This window comes from Carassius gibelio, chromosome A17 (assembly GCF_023724105.1).
Source record: "Carassius gibelio isolate Cgi1373 ecotype wild population from Czech Republic chromosome A17, carGib1.2-hapl.c, whole genome shotgun sequence".
NCBI classification, from domain to species: Eukaryota; Metazoa; Chordata; class Actinopteri; order Cypriniformes; family Cyprinidae; genus Carassius; species Carassius gibelio.
Genome location: NC_068387.1, coordinates 23,880,572 through 23,905,379, shown reverse-complemented (window position 1 = coordinate 23,905,379; position 24,808 = coordinate 23,880,572). Strand labels below are relative to the sequence as shown.

Genomic DNA, 24,808 nt, shown 5'->3' with positions numbered 1-24,808 from the left:
TTGAGGTGGTTTTTGACTTGTGTGAAAAAAGATTAATGCGAATAATGGGAGATGGAAATGCATTTTGCGGAAAATAAATAAATAAATACATCCAAGCGCATCAAAAAAGTAATGTGACTTTGCACTATTGACGGTAAATCCTGACTAACCAGCAGAACCATCTCATTGTTATATGGTTACTCTGAAATGCCAGAGCAAAGTCAAAGTATTCATCAAAGTATTTGTGTTTAATTGCTTCATTTAACTGTTAAACGAATTCATTCCCAAACAGCAGCATCCACCTCAGTTGTGTTCCATCTGCTCATTCTGAGGTGCAAGTAGGAAAATTGTTATATTCAGTAGCTTCTCCTACTTTTCTTAGTGATGTAAAGTGCCAGTTTATCAGGAAGTGACGATTTTGTTCTCTTTGACTCACTGGATGGAAATGCTGCTTGTTCGCAAATATTTTGTGCAATATACCAATTTTGCGCATAATGTAAATTAAATTTGCAACTTTGGATGGAAACCCGGCTGTTGACTGTTTATTAGGAAAACATACTGGCCATTTTTATTAACCCCAGACTGTACTGAAAATAACAAACCTTGTGCCATCATCAAACAGATGATGTTACATCTGTTTTATAATTTGAAAAATCATTGTGAAATATTAATGGTTTACGTTTTTGAAAATTTTCTTTAAAACAAATGCCATTTGATTTTCATAAGTAAGATATGGCTAATGTAGAATATAAAATGTATTTTGTTTTTATTTTATAATATATTTGAATAGCATATTTATTTTTTCAAGTTTATATTTTCATAGTATATATATTTTTTAAGCGTATACTTTTTATAGCATATCTATTTTTTATAGTATTTATCTGTTTTACAATTTTAGCTGAAACTATGTAAAAAAGATGAATAATTTCTGACATTATTTCCTGAGCTGTAAGGAATTATCTGTGTATTATCTGTGCAATAAATTATTTGTCATACATTTACATACACTTACAGTATTCTGTATGTAAACTAACATGTCAAACATAAAGTATATATATATATATATATATATTTTTTTTAAAAGAAGTATATTATGCTAACCAAAGCTCTGTTTATTTAATAAAAAAAAACAGTAATAAGAAATATTATTGCAATATTAATTATAATGTAATTTATTCCTATGAGATAACATATATGTGCGTTTGTGTGTGTAATGGCTCTTAAAAATAAAATAATTACTGATTTTCACGTTCTAGTGTTTAAACTATAAAATTAAAAACATCTATAGAATGCTTTATGGTACATTTTCCACAGTATGCCAGTTAACAGGCCTGCAGGCAGTGGCTCTGATGACTGATGTGTCTTTGTGCTTTAATACACGGACACAGTGTTTGACTTCAGTCTGTTCAGCTCAGAGAGGGCAGCAGAGCTCAGTCTTTCCTCTAGATATCAGTCTGATCTACTGGTGGTTTATAGTTTCATTTGACCACAATCCACTTTGACAAACAATTTGCTTTCATCTCGAACTCTCACAAAAAAAAAAAAAAGAAAAAAAGAAAAAATACCCCAGCTAATTTCTGCTTCCCAAACCTCAAAAGAAACCATGTCAAGGTAGCCGCGATATACAGTCTCCTTCCGATTCCAAATGAAGATCAGATTTTTTTTATGTTACTTAATTATTTCCTAATTAGTTTGCATGTTAATTAAGATGGTGGCTAATGTTAATTACCTGTATTAATGGATTCTCATGTAACACCTGCCTGAAGCGCTTGGCTCAGTTTTCAAAATATCTTCATCTAAGCCGGTTGATGCATGCCGTCTCGCTTTGTTGCAAAGCGGCAAGGAATTGAAGTCAGGGGATTTTTGAAGCAGGTCGCACTGAAGTAGTCAAACCAAATGCTCACTGTTTTCTTCTCTTCTGCTTTCATCTGAGAGCTGCATTTGCAGAAAGGATTGGCATATTATGATTAAAGTCATGTTTGTGAGCATGTGTAATCTGTGATGCTCAGTCTGTTAGATGGGTCATTCCACCAAACGGCTGCCTTTTCCAACTCTGATTAATGTGTTGAAGTATAAATAGTTCAATTTGAATTCAAATGTACAGATTTTTAATACATGTTTGCATACCCTGAGATGTATTTGAACACAAATAAACACTTGAGTGACAATCAAGGACTGTATATATAATAAACGAATATATATAAATCAATATAGAACAAATAATAGATTCATGAAACCAAAGACTTCCCATTAGAATGACCTCAAATGAATTATATCTCATGTTTATCCACTATAGAGACATCAGAGCCAGCAGCAAATGTCAGAAGATCTGGCTAAGGTGCCACTGATGCCCTGGAGCTCATCTCAGAAAGTGTCAAAGCCACTTTTCAAATAGAAGCTATCTTTATTGACTGCATAAAGAAGTATTTTCTTGGCTTAAAAACTCTTAAAACTACATTATTTTTACATTTTAGTGGATTTTGTGAGAAATATGGGAAGTACAGTGATACAGACGGTAAAAAGGGTGTTCCTGTAGCGATACCAGTACAATATCTCACAATTCTCACCCAATCAGATTGGAGAACCAGAATTAACTGTTGTGTATATATATATATATATATATATATATATATACTGTATATATGTGAACACACAAGTAAAAAAGAAGACGAAAAAAATTATTGAAAATAATAAAAAAATATTTTTTACTTAAATTAATGGTGATATAAAAAGAAAACAGTTAAACACATGATCATTTTAAAAAATAAAATACACTGGATTGGCATCCATTTAAGGTTTAATAGAGAGAAATTCAGTCAATGCTAGCTCATTTACAATGACTTTTAATAGCAGTAATTTTATGCCTTTTGTTTTCATTTTTAACACTTATCAGTTTGATAATGTTTAATATGACCAATAAAAAGTATGCCTGTGATATCTTTTAATATATTTTACATCTTTTAAATCTCTTTTAATGAATAAATGCCAAATTTAAAATGTTGCTACATAATGCAAAGAGATTGTGCTGATAAAAATGGCTACAATAACACACATACTGTACAGAGGGACACAAACATGTTTCTGTATAATGACCCAGATGTTTCCCTTCACCCGTCCATGACGGCAGAATCAACTCTGACATTCTTGACACACACCTGGTGTGATTGCTTGGCATGCATGGCAAAGCTAAAGCAAAGCAAGACCATATTAAAGCATAGATGGTCTCTATTAGATTGAAAATGATCACCCGATCAATACGACCCCCTGCCTGACTAATCCATAACATGAACATTGTTTCAGACCCCCGCGCCTTTTCCTGCACGTGTCTCGGGGTGCTTAGACTTCATGGAAGCAAGGATCAGCGATTAAATGCCACCTTTCAGCAACAACATTAAATAAGAAGTAGCAATTTGGCTTCTAGCAATTGCTAATTTCACGCCCTGATAAATGTTGCAGGAGCTAAAGCTTTCAAAGGTATTTCTTAAAGGGGCGGCAGCATATGCAGGTAAAGGCCTGCTGCGTTTCACGAGGACAAAAGCTCACTTACATGTCAAGGTCAAAAGAGTTGTTTTGCTTTAAGCTAAATGTAAGTCATCCCTTATTACCAATTAAAAATTTATTCTGACCTCATCAATTAGATTTAGAGTGAGGGCTTTTTAAAAATAGATCATTAAAATGCTGTCTAAAGAAATGATGGTGCATTAGAAGATATTTGACATTTAAAAGAGACAGTACACAGGGCCGTTCACACATACAGAGATTTAATGCTACCAGAAATCATTCATTCTCAGCAGCTTGAGCAACACTGACAACTGGCATGTCTAGTGGGGCAAACAGAGGAGACGGTCCACTCATACAAAGATGAAGGGGTGAAGTGGAAATGGAATGAAATGAATGGAAGGTCCGGCTTCCAGGTAAAAGAGCCAGACGCCTTTGTTAGAGGCATCACCTCTTTTGTGCTTGTTTTAGGGTAATTCCAGTTAGTAAGTATCTGTTTGGTTTATTGCTGATTTCAGATATGAAATGCAACCTTGAAAAAACTTTTTTCCTCTCGATTTGAGTATTGGAGCTGTATTTCAATGACACACACTTTTCCAGCTCTCTTGATCTCAGAAGTATTTTTCCCATTTATTTTCTCCTTTGGCATTTCAAAATATTCTTCAATAAGAGTTCTGAGCCACTGAACTAAACCAACATGTTCTAATATATATATCATAACATTTTATCTGAAGCAACAATATGTATAAAGATTTAGTAAAACAAAAATAACTACTTATTCAGTGAATCGTGTGACGCTGAAGACTGGAGTAATGATGTTGAAAATTCAGCTTAACCATCACAGAAATAAATGTTTAAAATAAATTCAAATATAAAAGAGTTGATTGATTTTTCTGTATTTTTGATTAAATAAATGCAGTCTTAGTGAACATAAAAGTCTTCCTTTTTAAAACAATACAAGTCTTACTGACGCCAAACTTTTAAGTATATAAAAAAAAACATATTTAATTTTTGCAAAATATTTTGAAATGTAAAATGCACTTAGACTGGCAGTATATGATTATTTGCATTGCTTCATGGTGGTGAGAAATCTGCTGACCTCTTTTGTCACTATTTCTGTTTAACGACAGCCTCTGTGATGGGTTGATCTCTTTTTAGGATTATTCCTTAAGAGAAGTGCACCAGGAGTTGGACTTTTAAACATGACTTTTTTTAACTTGCTTCAGAGGAATGCAACATGACTTAACAGCCTCAATTTCTCTCAGATTCTCAAAGGAGAAAATGAATGGGATTTTACCTACCTTAAGTTAAAGGTAGTTTGTATCTAGAAGAGTATGTAACACATTTTGCATGTTGCGAAGTGCTCATTTGATAAAGCCCAACCAATTCATCTTGCACCTACGGTGGCATCTATTCTGGTGACAGTATAGATAGTCATAGAAATATGACCCGATGTGTTTTTGTGCATACATAATCCAATTTATTTGACCAAGCAGTCAAACAACTGCAAATGAATGGGTTGTATCAGCAGCTGGTTAGCTGCAATAGACAGATAAGCGTGAACAAATGAGAGCTACTTCTGTCTGACAACACTGTAATAATCGTCATTATTTTGAGCTACACATATAAAGTTACGTGATTCATGTGGGAAGACCCCACCACACATTAAATCTAGCCTTTATGACTAGTGATTTGAAAGTAATAGTTTCCAAATGAGTTTCATGCCTCCTACAGCTCCTCAGAGGCCCGCTCTCCTCAAAAATAATCTCCTCTCGTAACTTTTCCAAGGAGTAAGACGCAGAAAAGAAGCCAGCCGTCAGGAATAGAAGAACATTGTTTTTCCTTCTCATGAAAGTGAAAACACTCGAAAGAAATACAATGACAATTGAGGAATTTGGTGTTCTTTTCTTTTCTTTTTTACACTGTATACGACAGCTTTTTCCAGATGCGTGTGGAGTTTGTGAAGGTGAAGCTTTGCAGGCGTATTAGTAAATTTATGAGCTGCTTTGATAGAACCCTCGGCCATTTACAGCTGCTGTCTCGACCCCACACAACTCCCGACTGAATTTATTTTCCGAGCATGCCTGCGTGTGCGCCGCTCGCCTCCGATGCTGCCTCTGTACATCAGGACAGACCTGATGGGAGACATTTCAAACGGGCCGATGTATGTTCTGGTTGTTTTGAACACCGGTCGCTGGGGGGGCCGGGGTGGCGGGAGACTTCCCACCGTTTTCAATCTCGCCACAGCGCTCCTCGCATTCAGAGCAGACGATAAAGAAATGAGCGACCCCTGTGTTTTGTCACATAGCTTAAATGTCGAATTTAGGAGGTATCCATCGGCCCCTGTCCAGCAGTTCACCTGTTTTTTAGTTTTTTCTCGTACTGCACGCTAGAGTCACATTTTTCTCTTCATTCCCCAGCTGTTTTCAATGAAACTCTGTCCTGTTTGCACTGCTGCCACATGAATCGTCTTCCCATCCGTCTCTCCCTCTCTCTATCTCTCACTCTGTTTTTTCTATGCACATAAAGCAACAGAAGAGCGTTACTCAATTCTGTTTGGATTATATTTGATCCCGATGAATTTCACCCTCCTGTTCGATGTGAAACACATGTGCCTCAAAGCTCAAGGACGATCATGTCTGTGATTATTTTCCTCTACTGCATGATTTTTAATCACAATCTGCAGATTTTTAGAAGTCCTGTTAAGCTTACTAAGGCAAATCTGTCCGGTTTGTTCATGCTTTGTCTGACTGGCCTTTAATATTTTACTGTTAGGGTACTTTTTTTGTTCTCATTATTATATCTCTTTGGTATTAGGCAGTTAAAAAGAGAGCTTTTTTAGTGGTGTATGCCATGGCTGTTGTTCTATTGTTCTTATTTAGTGTCCCATTTGTGCTACAGACATGAAGGACACCTCAAATCACGCTGCTTGTTCAAGAGAGTGTGGTATTATTTTCCTAAGCAATTGGATGATAAAACAAGAATATCACGAGAGGGTGGACTCCACCCAGTAAACATCTATTTAGCATGCACTGGCAACCATTTTTACATTGCAGTGGCAAGTTTCAGATGAGCAAGCACCCTTTATTTTCATCAGAAATGTACAAATGTAATGTTTTACATATCTGAATAAGGATATCTTTAAACGGGCCGGGAGGAGGAACCGTGGTGTGCAGGATCAAGGGGGTTATTTACCACATGTGTTCATACAGAGGTTATGCGGGTAGCCGAGAGCGGTGAAGTGGGGGCAATCCTTCCCATAGAAAAATTAATTAAACAATGCTTTGCTTTTAAGTCAGGGGCTTACATGTGTTTTTCTTTGGTTGACATTGTCTGCATTGAGATTTTGAAAGCTTAGCCTTTATCTAAAGCAGTGATTGCATTGTGGGAACGGGCTCTGTGTACATTATGAAACGATGAGACAAACGCTCATCAATAGCCTGTTGATGAATGTAGGGTTACAGTATGTGCTTGATATTGATGTTTTTCGTATTCACCCATGGGAGCCGCATCTTGCAGCAGCTCAGATGCATATGTCTTTATAGATTTCGAATGCATTTCAGCTCTGTGTTTTTAATACAGATAGGTAATTCTGCAAGATCAATGCAAATGCATTTTACCCACAACCAGCCATTCAAGCCACAAGAGAGGAGAATCTCCATCATGACAGTGTCCTCGGCTCAAAACCGAAGTGGCGTGCTGGGCCGAGCCGTCCTTAGGTTCAAGGTGGCTTGGAGAAATTGCTTTTGTCGGAGGTGGGCATTGGTTATTATTGTGTGTGTGTAAGCTCCGGTGGGATTGAGTAATTAGGATCCTGACGTGGTGTCGGCGAACCAGCCAAGTGAATCAAAAATGAAGGCAAATGAAAGCAAATTCCTCCGAGGAGGGAGAGGAGAATTTTGTGCGCTCGCGCCGCTAATTTTCTAGAGCTCCTAGTTAGGTTCATTTCATTCCTCCCAAATGAGCAAAGCGCCCGAGCCCCAGCATTTGATGCCTGCGCAATAAATGGAATGAAAAAGCGACACATCTTTCTGTTGATTTTCTTGTTTATTATCAAGGGTAGCTTTGATTGAGACGCAGTTTACATTCATGGAATCGTCTGACCTTTCCAGAGGCATCTGCCGAGCAGGCGCCAAGCGCTCGGTGGAGAATGTGAAGCCGGCGCGCTTCATAAAGTGTTGAGAAATGAGCAAAAAATCAAAGCCGTCTGTTGGAGATTTTATTGGCTTGCTCATTCATCGCCTCATATTTTGCCCAATAACTGATCTCCGTCAAGCCAATGTAGCCAATTTTCTCAAGCACCGAGTAGAAATACATATTTTTTTCCATTTGATTTGAAAAGCATGTACAAGTGCTTCCTAATCACTGCTGAAAACCAACACACTCGTTTCTGAAATGGAACGATGCCAGTTTCAAGCGCCACTCTTTATTGCTGCTGTATTGATTCAGCTAAATGCTAGAAGTCTGAATTAGTTTAATAGTTTTGCAGGTTCTTCTAGCTTATTGTTTTTTAATAGTTCTTGGATTTGGATCAATGACACTGTGGTAATTGAGGTTGCTGAGATCATATCTATTCTGAGTCTTTCTCTCTGTTTGTTTTTGGTGTCAGCAGGTGGAGGTCCAGCAGAGCCATCGAGAGGCACAGAAAGATGTTCTGGATCAGATGAGAGTGAAACTTAAAAGTCAACAGTACCGCTCCAACAGCAGAAGCGTAGACTTCACCCTGATGTCCAAGTCTAACAGGTACGAGGAGAAATGTGACTGCAGCAAACCTGATGAGCAGCTTCATTTGGAAACCCATTTTTGGTCATATTGTATGGCAGCATCAAATCTGTCCAATATAGAGAATGCAATCCAATAATGCACAGTGAATAATTCAGTGAAAAATGGGCAAAGTGAAAGACATGTTGATCATAAATACATTAAGTAGTGAAAAGAATCAATAAAATGTATATTAATACTAGAGTGTCGTTCATCACTGTATTGAAATCACTTGGGAGCGGGTAAAAATGTAGTCTAATGCTTCAGTATTTTGACCTTCGAATTTAGTAAATATTTCATCATGACATTAATTTAATGTCTTCCATGCACTTGGTATGAAATGCCTGATTTGTATGATACGTGGAGTTGTTGTGTAGAGCATTTCTAATCCTTCACTTAAGGGCTTCCATGATAATTATGATGCTGACTTAGAAAGCCAATAATTTCCTGAAGTATATTTTAATATTTTGTATCTTGCTGTTAGATCAATACTGTTGATTAGGTTTATTTTGAGGACTTGAAGTAACTTTTCTCTAAATCTACTTAATGGTTCCACATGTGATTAGTTACAGACTTGAATGATCTTTTTTTTTCTTTCCTAAAATAACTAATGCTGTTTTTTGGTGGTCCATTAGTTCTCTATCCTCTCCTCTCTCTCTCCTGGCCCAGTGAAGTCCTGAATGTTAACCATAGAGTCCGGATCAGACTCCTTGGCTTGGCTTTGAATCAAACATCGTTTTAATCCTTTTAAGCTTCTCGTCGTAATGATTTATTTTGCAGTGAAAAAAAAAAAACATAATGATCCTTTGAATTTTAATGATGAGCTGCCTGCTCAAGGATTCATTGTTTTGACTCTTTGGCCCTTACCTTTGCATGGAATTATGTCTTAAGGGAGGCGCTGTTGATTTCGATGGCCTCTGGTGCCTCTCTCCAGCTCGCCGGCTTCATCAAGGGCTGATGCCCACCACCGCGGCTCCCAGCATCCCCTCACACCTGATAGAAACGGGACGCCTGCCATTCAGGAATCAAAAGCCCTCTCCAGGAGAGAAGAGACGAGGGAAACACAACAGGCAGCGGTGAAAAGGAGATGTTAAGTCCCCGCATTAGGCGCCAGGGATTAGCACCATAAATTAAAGAGCTCTTTCTATAAAACTGTCACTTCGAATGAGATGTGAGGGGTGTCAATACAGCAAGCCAACCTTTCCCGGTGAGGCTCAGGGTGAACAGTGATGAATTAGACCACCTCCCCTCCTCTTGGAAAGGTGGCGCGGTGCTGAGTGGGGGGCACGGTGACATTAAACGGATTTGAAAAGAAATAGATGGAGAGGCATCCATTTCTGTCTCACAGGAGTGTCAGTGCAACGCTGACTCGGAGGAGCCCGTGTCAAGTGGCTAACGGCTGATGTTTGGCGACAAAACCACTCCATGTGCGAGATCTGGTGTACAGGTGGATGAATCTCACAAAACCGTTCAAGTTTCAGAAAAGCATAGAAAGGAATAATATTTTTTTTTTTTTTTAAACAGAGCATAAAGTGCCTTGATGAGTTTCTACTCTGTGTTGAAATATTTTTAGTTTGAAGTGAAACTAACATTGTAAATGTATAAATAATTTAGGCATGTTCGACTTTTTTTTTAAACCAGATTTAAACCAGCCATAAAACCATGATTTGTTACCTGTCATTCAGAGGAATTAATAAATTATTATTATCATTATTACTGTGGAAAAACTACGGACAAATGATATAGTGAATTGACTTAATGAATTATATAAAAGCATGTACAATAGTTCTGCTCACAAACCAAAGCAAAAAATGATGCTGACAGAACTATATCCCCTGATGCACGTTTGCTAAATGGATCTTACATTTTTTCTCCTACTTGTTTTTCGTTATTCGTCGTTAATGATGTTTGGATGCCCCGAGCTTGTTTTACAAGCATTTAGATTTATGTTAGCGAGGGGAAAAACGAGTATAGAAAACAATACGGTATGCAAGAATACAGAAAGATGCTGTTTAACTCACAAACAGCATATTGAGTTTTAATATCAGTCGAAGAACGCAGTGCCTGAGGGAGTCTTCACACTTCCGCCGCACACGTCTGGCTGCTTCTAATTTGCTGTCTTTGCCGTTTTGTTCTGATCAATGTCTTGCGTACAAACACGGCTCAAATGTTCACGCACTCCCCAATGTCGTTTTGTTTAATCAGCGCCTGCTTGGAAATGCTAATTCGCTGCTCTATCCTTGTTGAAATTTCCTACGTGCTAGCATTCAATAGCGCATTCCTGTTTCTTTTGTGTCTGCGCTGAACTGAAATAAAAAGGAAAGGTTGATTTTTCTCTTGCATCCTTTTTTTGATCGTTATTTGTGTAATCTCATTCATAGTTTTTCTTCTTCAGGGACAACAGGACCACTTGAGAAAGCGAGACGGTGCTAGTTTGACATAACTGTCAAAGCGTTTAAAAGCAGTGCGAATTCCAAACAATTTTCCGACTAATGTTTCTAAACATGTGCCCCTCCTGCTGAGACACAAATCTAAGCAAAGCTCAGACGCTAATATGTTTGTTTGTGGGCGTGTGGTGATGTTCTGTTATGAGTGTGCAGATATAGTGTAAATGTATGCACATACAATCATCCCAGTGCTGTTAAACATATTGAATGCACTTCACTGTTGAGCTGACGGAAGCATTGAGCAAGAGGGAGGTGAAGTCATGTTTAATTAAGACGTACTGCCTCACGAGCAGTCACTCAGAGCGCATGTTAAAGATCCCTCGTGCTTGCCGACTCTTTTCACACTTCACATACCCATGTCGCACTGCCCGCTAACGGGCTAGTGTAATTACCTCCGCTTGTCAAATATTCACTCGGTCAAATATGTCCGTACTCCGTCTCTCCAGACCTCACCTGAGCTGGAGAAGCTGTGAACTTCTTTCTGCCTGTCTCATTTTTCTTTTTTTCCTTCAGCCTGTCAGAGTTTGAGACGGAGTACCAGGAGCTCTGGGATTGGCTGATGGACATGGAATCCATAGTGACGGACAGCCATGATCTGATGATGTCAGAGGAACAGCAGCATCACCTGTATAAGGTAAATGGGTTTTTGTGCATTTAAAGTTGCCAACTACATTTGACTCTGACTAAATACGTGCTAGCATACTGGATCTGTGATAGACATGCACAACAGGAAGTTGCTATAGAAAAGGCAACAAATTAAAGGAATAGTTTCATTTCAGAATTGATTATAGTCCTTTTCTTCAATGCAGCACAAAATAAGATATTTTGCTCTTTTTCGTAATAGGAACCAGGGCTTTCAAGCTCCAAAAATCCCAAGTATCATGAAAGTACACTCTAAAAGATATTTTCGAGGTTGTAAATAAGAAAATGTCATTTCAATTTCATGTTTAATTCAGTGCTACTTGACATTTCTTTGTGATGAAAAATGAGTGAAAAAGGTTTCTATACCAGTTTTTTTTTCAGTGTTGTATGTAGTCCATAAAAGTAAGGACTGCAAAGTCTTCTGATTGCTTAGAAACAGAAAAACTAAAAAGTTAAACCTCAGGTAAAGCTCACATCAAAATGTGTTGTATGACAACTGTAACTCTTTAATTATTCAATTTAACTTCTTATTGAGTTGATGTTTGTAATTTTGAATATGGGGAAACACAAATGTACTTCTTGACTGTGTTAGGTAAAGTTTCTTTTAAAAGTAATGCACTACAATAACGTGTTGCTCCATAAAAAAGTAACTAATTGCGTTACTTATTTACTTTTTATGGAAAGTAATCCATTATGTTACCATTGCATTCCTTTTTTGTCAGCTGGACTGGGATTGCTTATTTGTTATTTAATAATAATAATAATAATAATAATAATAAAAAAACTTTAAAGGCCCTTTCACCTCAGGCTGAAGGAAGTACATCTGCCTCTGCACCTCACAAACAATTTCTCTCAATACGGGGACAGGAGAGGCGTCAGTGTAATAAATGGAAAGCAAGGTAACTTTACTTTAATTACTTGAAAAAAATAATCTGATGATGTAATTTGCATTCCCCCACCACTGCTGCTTATGGTAGTGTTTTGGAGCCTCATTTTACTTTATGAGAAAGATTACTGTATGCTGGGCAAAACTGTTCAGCAGAAGAAAGTAAGTCATATAGAATTGAAACGTCATGATGGTGAGTAAATGAGGACAGAATTTTAATTTGTGGGTGAACTATTCCTAAATTTAGTGGAAATGTCAAACAGGATGTGGTGTCTCAGTGGTTAAACATCCAAAAGGTTGTAGGTTCACCACTAGAAATTACAATTCATGACCTGATCACCATTGTGCTCTTGGGAAAGACTCTTACACTGTGTCCTAGCATACCTAGCTGCAAAAGTTACAAATAACACCTTGAAATTATATAAAAAATATGATCCAGGTAAATTTGGAAACTCTTAAAATAATCGTAATGTTATGCTAGTATTAAATCCAGTGGTTTCATCATGACGAGTTGGATCATTCATAAATTTCAGTATAGTTGTATACTGAAGTCTCTGAATATGGTAACAAGCACAAATTCTGCATTATAAGAAAGATTGTCAAGCAAAATAAAAATTGTATTTGTGTTAAAAGAAATAAAGATAATCATACAGGTTTTGCGAGTACTGTACAAGAATGTCATGAGATGTTTTAGTTATTGATGTGATTGGCTGAAATTGTTCACATTGTTTGCCATTCAATGTAGACAGACTGCTTCATCCTGTTCAGTTTGCTCCAGGGAGACTGTCCCTAATGTACTGTTAGCCACTTTAAATAAGAAATTGTCTTCTAAATCATCTATAATTGTATTTTTTTCTTTCTTATCTTAAACTGGAAGCATATAATGCAGAATGTTAAATTATAGATTTATCAGTAATATTTCAAATGAGCCTTGACTTTTGATTCTCTTAAACCAATTTAGCGAAACCATGTCTGAATATTACAATACTGCGAGCCGGCGATTAGATTGTCTTCCATTTCAATCTCTGTCCTGCTGTCACACGTTCTACAGCCAGACTCACTCAGTCATTTTAACACATTTCAGTAGAAGTTCATTTCAGAGAAACGTGAGAGGGAAAGAGAAGGAGTGCAAAACAGAGATAGTACCTCGCCCTGTTTACAGTCCATGAATTTTTATTAGTCCCAGATAAAGTGGCCTGTATTGTGTTAGGTCAATATGTTTGTTCATGATTAAAACAAACTGATTTTGCTCCTCCGTATTGATTGCATTCACACCTGCCCTAATAAATATGTACTGGGCCTCCATGTTGGCTATCAGTTTTTTTTTTTTGTGGGGTTCTCCTGTGGCGCGTTATCAGGACTCTATGTGGGATTGATTGGGAGAGGGGTACACGTGTAGACTGAGCCGGGGCCAGGACTGGGGGAGTTTATCGTAAAAAGGGAGGGAGGCAGAAAGCCAGACTTGCCGGGAGGCAGAGACCGTAAATCAGACTCATTTAGGCTTCTTTACCGAACTGATTCCGACACTTGTCATCCTCCGATTGCTCAGAGCATATGGCATATTTCAAAAGAGCAGATTGTGAATCATAAAGAAATGAAAATTAATAACCACACCACCCCCGAACACCCCCCCCCCCAGGCTTCAGACTGGAAACAACCCCTAATGATGAGAGCAATAACGGCATACCGACGGCCCCCTCTTCCTCCTCCCTCTTCCTCTCCCCTCAAAACCTGCGGAGGTCATGTTCAAGGTCAGAACTAATCTTCCCGCTCATTGGGCACACTGACCCCACCATTAGTCATATCTTACAGTAAGAGAGAACTGAGGAAAGATCAGCCAGTTTTCTGCTCTTTCTTAGTGTAATGTGCTATTTTTGCTGTGTGCATTATGTAGTTTCTGTATACATAAAATGTGTATGACCTATTACATCTCTCAAAATGTGCCGTATACACTCAAATCACACTGCATGGAATACTGTCTCCCATAATTCAATACACTTGACTTGATTTTAGATTTTTAGTCTGATAAATTAAGTTACATTTTAAAAACTAAGATGTTTTATGTTGCTAGCATGCAATGTGTAATTTCTGAGTTAAAGAAAGATTATTTATTAATACATGATTTATTAGTGAAACTTCAGACTCCATAAGGCAAAGTGGATGGATTTCCTAGAAAATTGGCATAATACATAAAATATAAAATCATATATTTATAAACAAAATATAAGTTATTTCATGCATTATATTATGTTGTGTTTTAGAAATATATGTATATACGGTCCTAAATAACCATGTTAACTAAATGAAAAATTTGTTTTATTAATTTATATTATAATTTAGATTTTTTTTATATTATTAAAGTTGATTTATTATATTTATTACTTTTATTATAATTGATAATCTATAATTGATACTGAAGTGATCAAATCTCTAATTTCTGATCATTTTCCTACCATGTTCAATATGTCTCTTCCTGCAATCCCTCATAAAACTGCCTCTGATACAAAACAAACCTGAGTTTATTCACCACTGTTCTGCTAGGCCTTTACTGACACTACAATGAAGTCAGCTCTTCTGTATCCTTTGAGTTTTTAGTATTTGATCTAGATGTCGAATGACACTTTGAAATTTTAAACACTATATGGCTGAATATACAGTAGTAAATGTTATTTCACAATCATGTAAGAAAGTTGAAAGAATGGAAAAAAAGACAAACTGCAAATATCTTTTAATATATTTAAGGACCGTTTATCTTTATATCAGAGCTGTCAAGAAAGCAAAGTCTTTCTATTTTTCTAATCTGATCGAAAAAATCATCACAATCCTAGAGTTCTTTTTTTCTGTTATAAATTCAGTATTCAATTCTTCTGTACAGTCTTTCTGAAATCCTACATGTGCACTTTATGAAGATTTATTTGGTACTGCACAGTACTGAAACTGCCCTTGTAAAAGTTTGTAATGATATTATAATGGCTACTGATTTTGGTGATTATGTCATATTCAACACTGTTGATCATGAAATTCTAATCTTCGCTTGGAGTCTTATGTGGGTCTGGGGGGCGAGGGGTTAAATTGGTCTAAATCTTTGCTAGCAAACTGAACTTTCTCAGTTAAAATAGGAAACTTCACTTCCTCTTTAGGCAATTTAACCTGTGGTGTTCCTCAGGGATCTGTTCTAGCACCTACTTTATTTTCCTCTACTTCCTACTTGAAAACAAGATGCAACAGAGCCTTTGAAGGTGGTGGCCCCACTCTGTGGAATAATCTCCTGAACCAAATTAAAATGACTTCCACTTTATCTGAGTTTAAATCTAGTCTAAAAACTAATTTGTTTGTCTCTGCTTTTAACATGTAATTTTATCTTGTTTTTATTGTCTCTAATTGTTAGTGATTTTGTGTTACTTAGTAATTATTATACAGCACTTTGGTCGGTCCGTGGTCATTATTAAATGTGCTTAATAAATGGAACTTGAACTTGAATATAACCTTTTATTTATATTAAGTCAAGTCAAGTCACCTTTATTTATATAGCGCTTTTAACAATGCAGATTTTGTCAAAGCAGCTTTACAGTATCAAAATAGGAAAATAGTGTGTCAATGCAAATGGACAATAGTAAACACAATTACCAGTTAAAGGATTTTTTTTTTGTCATCGTCCATCTCGGTTCAGTTCAGTTTGAATAGTATCATATGTATATATATATATATATATATATATATATATATATATATATATATATATATATATATATATATATATATATATATATGCTACTAAGTTTTAAAATAAAAGTATCACATTGAATTAAACATTACATTTTGAAGCAGAAAGACTGAAAGACTGAAGCAGAATATTTCCTTATAAATACTCCAACAATCTTTTTTACAGTTATTGTATAATAAATATGTTTACAGTGGAGCATATAATTTTTTTTTATTTTTGTAAAGAATACAGTATTATTAGGAGTTTATAGCACAGTTTGCAAAATGTTCATTTAATGTGAACACGGCCAACAAAATTGACTAGTTGATAAAAGTAAGCAATAAATCAATAAATATTTATAATAAAAGTAGATAAAAAAATCCAGAATAATTTAAGAGTTGATGGCATTTACATGCAACATAGTTGCTTTTTTGGCATCAGTGTCACATTCTGATGTTTGAATTTTTTTTTTTTTTTTTTTTTTTTTTGCTACATACTGCATAGTAGTAGTAGTAGTAGTAGTAGGTCATTTATTTATCTTGCTCACTATGCAGTAAGCAATACTGCAGTATTCGTGTCTGTACATAACCTTTGAGATACAACTTGACTGACCATTTATCTCAGGTATGACCGACTGTCACAAGAAATCACACAAATTCTCCATGTTGCCTGTTCCCTTTCTTAAAACAACCATTGATGTGTTTTTAGCACTTTCAACCAATTAACCTGTATGAATGAGTTGTGTGAACGGGTGAATGTGAGGCTATTTGTAAAGTGCTTTGGATGACCATGGTTCTGTTGAAAGCGCTATATAAATGCAGTCCATTTACCATGCAGTTTCTCATCTTTTGTTTGCTGCATGTCAGTCAGACATTAGCTTGTTAACTGCTTATGCGCTGGAAGTGTCAGTGTGTGTGTATACAGCACCTTTAGCGCACACTGACATGCTGAATAGATCTTGGTCTAATCTAACACGCTCTAATGCGCTTGCTGATCAAAGCTCATCTCATCCAAACCTTCCATGTTCTCTTGTGCTGCTGCTGCCCTGCAGATGTGCTCCTTTCTCACTGGCTTGTTTGTTCAAGCTGTACCTGAGTGCTGAGGTTTACGAGGCATTGTTATCTGTCTTTATGCATGTGAAATCAAAAGATCTGATCGTCTCGCTTTTCCAGATGCAGCCTTAAAGGGTTTTTTTCCATGTGAACTGTTTATAGGATCTGTCAGAGCATGTAAAATGCAACTTAATTTGCTTTTAGGATTCTCAACTCTTCAACTGATCGTGTGTGCTTTAATGGCTCAAATTTTGTAATAAATTAAATGTTATGTATTTATTTGCATGTATTTTCATAAAATACATTTATAATATAGGTTTATTATGTTAATGAATTGCATTATGTTGTTATTGTTAGGACCATGATAACAACATAATGGAATAACCATATTTGGATAAATACAGTGATAATACCATGTTTATATACATAATATATTATGTATTTATTATAATGTTATTTATTTATTTAGAATAATATTATCATAAATATATTATGTATTTATTATAATGTTATTTATTTATTTATTATAAATAATATTATAATAAATACAGGTGTGCATATATTATAACTTTATTTAATTAAAAATATATTACTTTATGTAAAAAAAAAGATATAAAAATAGATATATTCAAAAATATATATACAAAAAATATTATTTATGTCAAGTAAAATAAAGCTTGTTTTGAATTTGAATGACAATTAAGCAATATCATTTTTTATTACATTATAATTTTTTCTTACAGGTTTTGTGAGATTCGTTGTTGTTAGGAGGGTCAGGAATTCTTCTCGATTTATGTTATTTGCTTTGTGATAAAGTACAGGGATGTTTGTTGATGTGTTGCTCTGTATCAGGAGTGTGAAGGCAGTAGAGCAGGCATCTGTGTGTGTGTGTGTGTGTGTGAGTGTGACACATTGCTGCTTTATAGAGCCGGAGCAGGTGGTATTTAATGGGAATCACAGCATCACAGCGCCTTCTCATGTGTGTCTCTCCCTCATCCCTCCCTCTCTTGCTTTTACACTTTCTCCTTTGTCTCTCTCCGTCTTTAATTTTCTCTCCCACACACTCCAGAGCTCTCTTCCATAACCTAAAGAGCTGCTTTCCTGTATATTTCCAGTATACATGGTCAGCTGCTGTCCAAGGCATGATTTTTTCCATGCTTCCCAAATGGTTTTGCTTCAGGACTCTGATTTTAGATTGAGTGATTTTTCTGATTTTAGATTGAGCTTTTTTGAGTTTTCCTTTATTTTTATGTTTTCAGTTTTCAGTTTCAGATTTAAATGTTGTTATGTGCTTAATTCATTTTTAAAACATTTCTATATAGATTTTTATTTTTATTTTTTGTAATTTTAGTGCTTCAATTTGAACTTCGTTTGTATTTGTTTTTAGTTCAGTCGGGACCATTCTGTTTGATTAAGATTATTGTAGAGGTCCTGAACATTATTTTTGCGGCAGGCTTTACTCTGAAGTGTTCAGATTCTGAGCTGTCCACAGGCAAACCCCCAAGCCTATAGCAATTACAATAATTTTTTTATATGCAGCAGATATAAAATTCCATGCACAAGTGATACAGATACAGATTTGTAAATGAGACTGTACAAGACTTAGCAACGATTAGCTGATAGATAACTTCCGTGGACAAGACTTTAAGTGATCATGTACCTGTATAAGGAGGAGTTGGGGATGGAGGAGGGTAAGATCATATCTGTGTGTCAGACTAGGCTATTGTGAGTACGGATTAACTTCTATATCTCATTTAATTGTAGTGGAAACAGTTACAATCAGCTTAGCGTCAGCTGATGTTGGCTGTCACAGCCTGGTCTGCCTGAACTACATTTGAGCTTCAGTCAAATATGCTTTTTTGGAAGTGTTCATGTTTGCAGTGCACTTCTTAGAAATGCTGTATAAATAGGCAGCTCACTTAGGTTTTAGAACACAGCTCAGCTCCCACACAAATACACCAAAGAAATAACTATTAATAATAACTATATAATGACTATTCCAAAGACCTCAAGTGATGGTGTGTGCTGAATATGGTGGTGATACTGTTGGGTGCACCTGCATGCGTCATTACCCACAGACGTACACATAACAGCATTTTCACACAGCACTGTATACACACGCAGTAGCCTCAGTAAGTATGTGCTAATGTAGGTAATCACTAATGGACATTTGCTAAATGTGATTGCATTGTGCTCGTTTTTCTTGTGCTCTTGCATTTCAGCTGTGCTCTGGTTTCTGGTATGTTTTCTATTGGGTAAATAAATCCCCCGCCTCTTCCTCTCTCTCTCTCTCTGATAGCGACTCTATCTGAAAAGCTTCTGAATAGATTCATATATAGAGTTTGGAAAACACTGTTGCAGAGTGCATGAATATACAAAAGTTTGGGCTCAGTAAGATTTTATTTGAGATTTTTTTAAAGAAATGAACACTTGTGTTGAGCAAGGATGCATGCAGATGATCAAAAGTGACTAAAGAGATTTATAATGTTACCAAATGTTTGTATTTCAAATAAATGCTGTTCTTTTGAACATTCTATTTATTAAAAAGTGAAGCAAAATCTGAAGCAGCACAGCTGTTTTCAACATTGATAATAAGCAGAAAATCAGCATATTAGAATGGTTTCTGTAAGATCATGTGGCACTGAAGACTGGAGTAATGATGCTGAAAATTTAGCTTTGCATCATACGAATGAAATATGAAAAATATTCAAATAAAGACTGTTATATTAAACTGTAATATTTAACAGTATTACTGTTTTACTGTACTTTTGTAAAAAAAAAAAAAAAAAAAAAAAAAAAGAATAGAATACAGTACATGCAATGGTTTGCACAGTTTTGGCAGGTGAAAAAGTGACTGTTTATTGAGGAGGAAAAAAATCCCCGGCCTGAGAGAGAGAGAGAGAAATTGCTCAGGCTGGAGATGTTGGCAGACAGCTAGTATATTTGAGCAGGAGTTTAGCTGGAGATGAGAGGTGTCATTGATGTTTAGTTATCAGTGTATTGATAAGTGAGAGCTGGCTGACCCAGCACACGCTTCACCAGCTCACTCTGATCTCCTCTCACCTTCTCATTCAATATCAATCGCTCTCACATCCAGCCAGAGCCAGTGTGTGTGTGTGTGTGTGTGTGTGTGTGATGGTGCCAGGATCTCAACACAGAGGGCCCAGTGTTGAAACTCTCTCTCTTTTTCTCCCTCTCTCTGTCCTTAGCTCTTTCACACTCTACAACCTTTTGTTTCTTTTTTCTTTCTTTTATTTTTCCTGGTTTCATTTCCTTTCTTTTATTTTATTTCTTACAGCTTACTGTTTTCACTCCTTACTTCCTTCTTATTCTTTCTTCACCCTGCTACACCATTCCTTCCTTCCTTCCTTCGTTCCTATAAATCTTCTTTTTGTCCTTTTTTTCCTTACTTGCCTCTTTCTTTCCTTTCACCCTTATTCCTTTATTTTCATTTCCTTCCTTGTTTCTCTGGCTTATTTCATCCATTCTCCTTCTTTGCAATTTCAGATTTTTCATCCAATGTTCCAATTCTATTATTCCATCCATCCATCCATCCTTCCTTCCTTCCTTCCTTCCTTCCTTCCTTCCTTCCTTCCTTCCTCCCTTTTATTCTTTTTGTCCTATTTTCTGTTCCTTTCTTTTTCTTTTTATGTGTTATTTTTGTTTTCTCTTCCTTCCACTTCTTTCTTTTTATGCTATCTTTTTTCTTCCATCTTTTCTTCCATCCATCCTAAATTTACTATTCTCTTTTTTTGCCCTATTTCACATTTCTTCCAATTCCTTCTTTTTTTATTTTCCTTCCTTGTTATTTGTCTTGCTCTCTTCAATAGATTTTTCCTTCCTTTATATTTATTTTCTTTTTTCAATGTTCACTTTCTTGCTTTCCTTCTTTCTTTCCTTCTTTCTGTCTGTCTCTCTCTCTCTTTTTTCTCCCCGTGTGTGTATGTGCCAGATGGCTGCTCATGATGTGAACGAACATTAAAAAAGCGAGAGACATTCCACAGGGGAGAGATGCAACAAGCCTGCTAGAGATCAGGCTGTGGCCCTGGTCAAAGAGCTGCAGGGAGACCACCCCTCCCTCTCTGACAATCAACACTAGACTAGGACAAAGCCTGCCACTCCCTTCTCCGGATCTGTTAGAGCCACTCATTCTGACCAGATTAATGCGCAACATGACGACTCGATGCAGAGCCGCAAGAAGCCTGTGAACAGGGAAATGTGGTTTGTCAGGAGAGACAGCCATACAGTCCTCACACCCAATGAATTATTGAAAGGAGGGGTAGAGGAGAAGGAGGAGACACCTGGAGAAAGAAAGAGAGAAACGGAGGGATGACAGGAGGTGTAAGAACAGCTGAAGAGACACATGAGAGAGACAGCAAGTGAGGACGAAATAGACAGGGACAGACAGGGAAAAAGAGAATGCGAGAGGAGGACAGACACTACACGAGCCGTCTGAAGGAGTCCGTTTCTCCAGCGTCACTTTACCAGGGTTGTGTAATAAATAATGTGCCAGTCCTGTGGCTCTCACCCTTTACAAGGTCTCACGTTTCTCGGCCCCTCAGATATAGGCTGTACTGTGTTTGTTTGTGTTTTTCTCGGATATGTGAAATGAGAGAAAGATACCAGTTAATGGAGCGGTGATCTATTATTCTTGAAAAATCCTGGCTCTCAAATTCCACCAGGTTTCCCCGTGTTTAAACCTGGTGAGTTGTTGGAGACGTGGCCAGGTGGGCAGCAGAGGTTGTGCAGTAAATAATCATCATCCATCACTTTGAAGGACCGGGGTGTACATTTTACATTATGCTCTATTTTTATCTATTTGTAAATATTGTAAAACTTGTTATTTTTTAATAAGACATTGATATCACAAGTGCTTTGTAGCTAGTTTTTGACACTGCAGTGCTGGAATAATCTGGACTAGACTTGGAATGTTTTACTATTCGCACCCACATCTTCACTCATTTCTCTTTCCTAGTCTGTTTTTACACAGAAGATTTTTGTTTTCCATTTTCTTCTATTTCATAATTTACTATTGGAATATACTTAAATTAATTATAAGAAGTTCACCATGGCTTTATTTATTTGATCAAAATACAGTCAAATTTGTTTAGAAAAGAAACAGTAATTTTGTGAAATGCTGTATTATTCTTTTTTTATTTTTTATTCTTTGATGAATAGAAAGTAAAAAAAAAAAAAACTATGTATCTCATATGGACTTTGTTTATTCTACTACATTGCCTTTTTCAGTTTTTCAGTTTATATGGAAGAAAGTGTCAAGATTCTGCTAGCTAAAAAAAAAATGGTAACACTTTAGTATAGGGTCCAATTCTCACTAATAACTAGTTGCTTATTAGCATGTCTATTATTAACATATTGGCTGTTTATTAGTGCTTATAAAGTACGTATAATGCATTGCATTCATAATCCTACCCAATACCCTAAACTTAACAACTACCTTATAAACTATTAATAAGCAGTAAATTAGAAGTTAATTGAGGCAAAAATCATAGTTAATGGTTAGTTAATAGTGAGAATTGAACCTTAAAATAAAGTGTGACCAAAAAAAAAATAAAAAAACAACTCAGTATATATATTGAGTGAGTCATCAATGAATACACAAATGTAGAATTCTGTCTGAACTGTCTCTTTAACTCAGGTCAGAGAAGAGCTCAGTGCAGATCTCTGTCCATTGTTCACAGCTTGCGTCTTTAAACTCCTCTCAGATGGATTACATATTCATGAGTATTCAGGTTTGTTGTGTTTTGTGACTGGCTGGCATGTGATGTGGGCTAGTTGTGTCCCCCTACAGTGTCTCTCAATGTCTCTTCTCAGATGCTTCCTCATGTGGCATGCTTGAAGGGAATTATGGGAGAGCGTGTGGTGTTTTGTGAGCAGGTTTGTTGTCTCCGTGTGTGTTAGTTGTTATGGTGGTGCTGGCTGGGGACTGGGGCTCTTTCAGCGGGACGTGGACTAATTACAACACTAATGCAGGACACCCCATTGATACACTCTCAACACGGCCACACACACACACACACACCTGCTTTGTCTTCCTGTCTCAAAAACGTCATTATTTAGACGTGCACACACCACATAGTTAACATTTAGACTTAAAATGACTATATATGGAAGTTTTTTTTTTTTTTTTTTTTGCTTTTTAGTGTTTATAGAGGAAGTTAGATTGTGTTGCTTTAACATGCTTTGTGTATATAAATCTCACCTGATATGTCTGATTTTGGCAATATATTTTATGCAGAAAGCAAACCACATCTGTTTAGGTCTGTCCTGTCTATCTTTTGCAATTTATGAACACACAAAAAAGTGAAATAAGGAACTGGAGCAGCTGATAGACAGCAATGTTATTGCCAGCATTTATACGAAAACTGGCAGGCTTGAAGTCAACCAGCTGGTTAAATATATGTTTGATTCCCAAAGATGTGCTGCTCTGAAAGAGAAGAGGCTTCTTAAATCAACTCTGGGCTGAACACAAGCCCCAAATCCCCCAAATGACTCAATGCATGTAGATGCTCACACCACTAGATGGCAATACAGCATCCAGAGCCCATTAAGAACAGAGGAGTTTATGAAAATTAAACACACACTCACACTTTCATCCACTCACATTTACTCACAAACACTCTCAAACACGGTCCTGCTTGAGTTTGTTTCCTGTATATAGATGAGGAGAAGTGTTCTTGTGTTCAAAATATATTCAAATTGTGCTTTGTCAATTTCCCTCAGAAAATAGCCACATTTGTTAGTGTTTCGCTAAATAAATGCTGCATTAGTTTTGGGCTGTGCTGTTGTGGAGAGAGAGGGATCAGACCCTTGAGATGGTGCGAGGAGATGAATATTTAGTTGTCAGCAGTTCGGATGGAGTCCTGTTGTACCCCATGCATTATTCACTAATACAAATATGCCATATCATTTACAAGCATGTGTGCCGGGGTGAAATTCACAGCTGGGAATTAGTTCTGAGATTAATTAACAAAGCCAAGCTCCTCGTTTTCTGTCTCTTTCTCTCGTCCTCGCGCTCAATGTGATTCAAATGATACGATTCAGATAATGAGTTCTGCTTCTGATTGTCTGTATACAGTTAATTCATTTAATTAAGATGAAAAATAAAAAATAGCTCACTGTAGAATATTCTTTATTATTATTATTATTATTATTATTGCTAATATTATCCATAAATATTAGTTGATATGCATAGATCTGAGGTCAGAGGTTATAATGTAGTCTGAATAAAATGTGTTTCCCTTACAGAAATCCACTAGTGTTTGTAATTAGATGGTAAATGGAACTGAATTATTATTTTATTAATGTACCTTGATATTTACAAGCTACTGTACCATGGTATATGTTATGGGAAAAAAACTCTCAATATATTAAAATTACATACATACAAGTACCAAAAAGTAATCTAGTGCATACCATGTTTTTTTTTACATGGTACCATGGTACTGTCATGGTATATGAGGAAATAACATGAAACATGAAATTCCACAGTATATTTCAAAATATATATATTTGTTTATGAACATGCTTAGAAATCATTTGTAATGTAATATCATGATAATGTGTGGTTGTGGACAAATACTATGGTATTATCATGTTCTCTGTGTGTGTATTTCTATATAAACAAACCTGGGAATATGACCAGAAACATGGTATTACCATGGTATTGTCCCAAAACATGCATTATCATAATACATGTGTAAAAACATGGTGTTACCATTATGATATATGTAACAAAAAATAAAAAAGCAAAACTTTATTTTACCTTGGGAACATGTCCAAAAATTATGGTAATACCATGGTACTTACATGGTAGTGGATG

General features: G+C 36.3%; 1 protein-coding gene across 2 annotated transcripts in view; it reads left to right on the top strand.

Annotated features, from left to right (window-relative positions):
- Positions 1-24,808, top strand: part of LOC127933574 (A-kinase anchor protein 6-like) — a 119,994-nt gene that overhangs the window by 58,400 nt on the left and 36,786 nt on the right. The window contains exons 8-9 of one of the 2 annotated variants that reach the window (XM_052530638.1): positions 8,090-8,220; positions 11,199-11,319. In XM_052530638.1, coding sequence (XP_052386598.1) covers positions 8,090-8,220; positions 11,199-11,319 — 252 coding nt within the window. Of the gene's footprint in view, positions 1-8,086; positions 8,221-11,198; positions 11,320-24,808 lie in introns of both variants that reach the window. The other variant, XM_052530637.1, reaches the window with a different exon arrangement.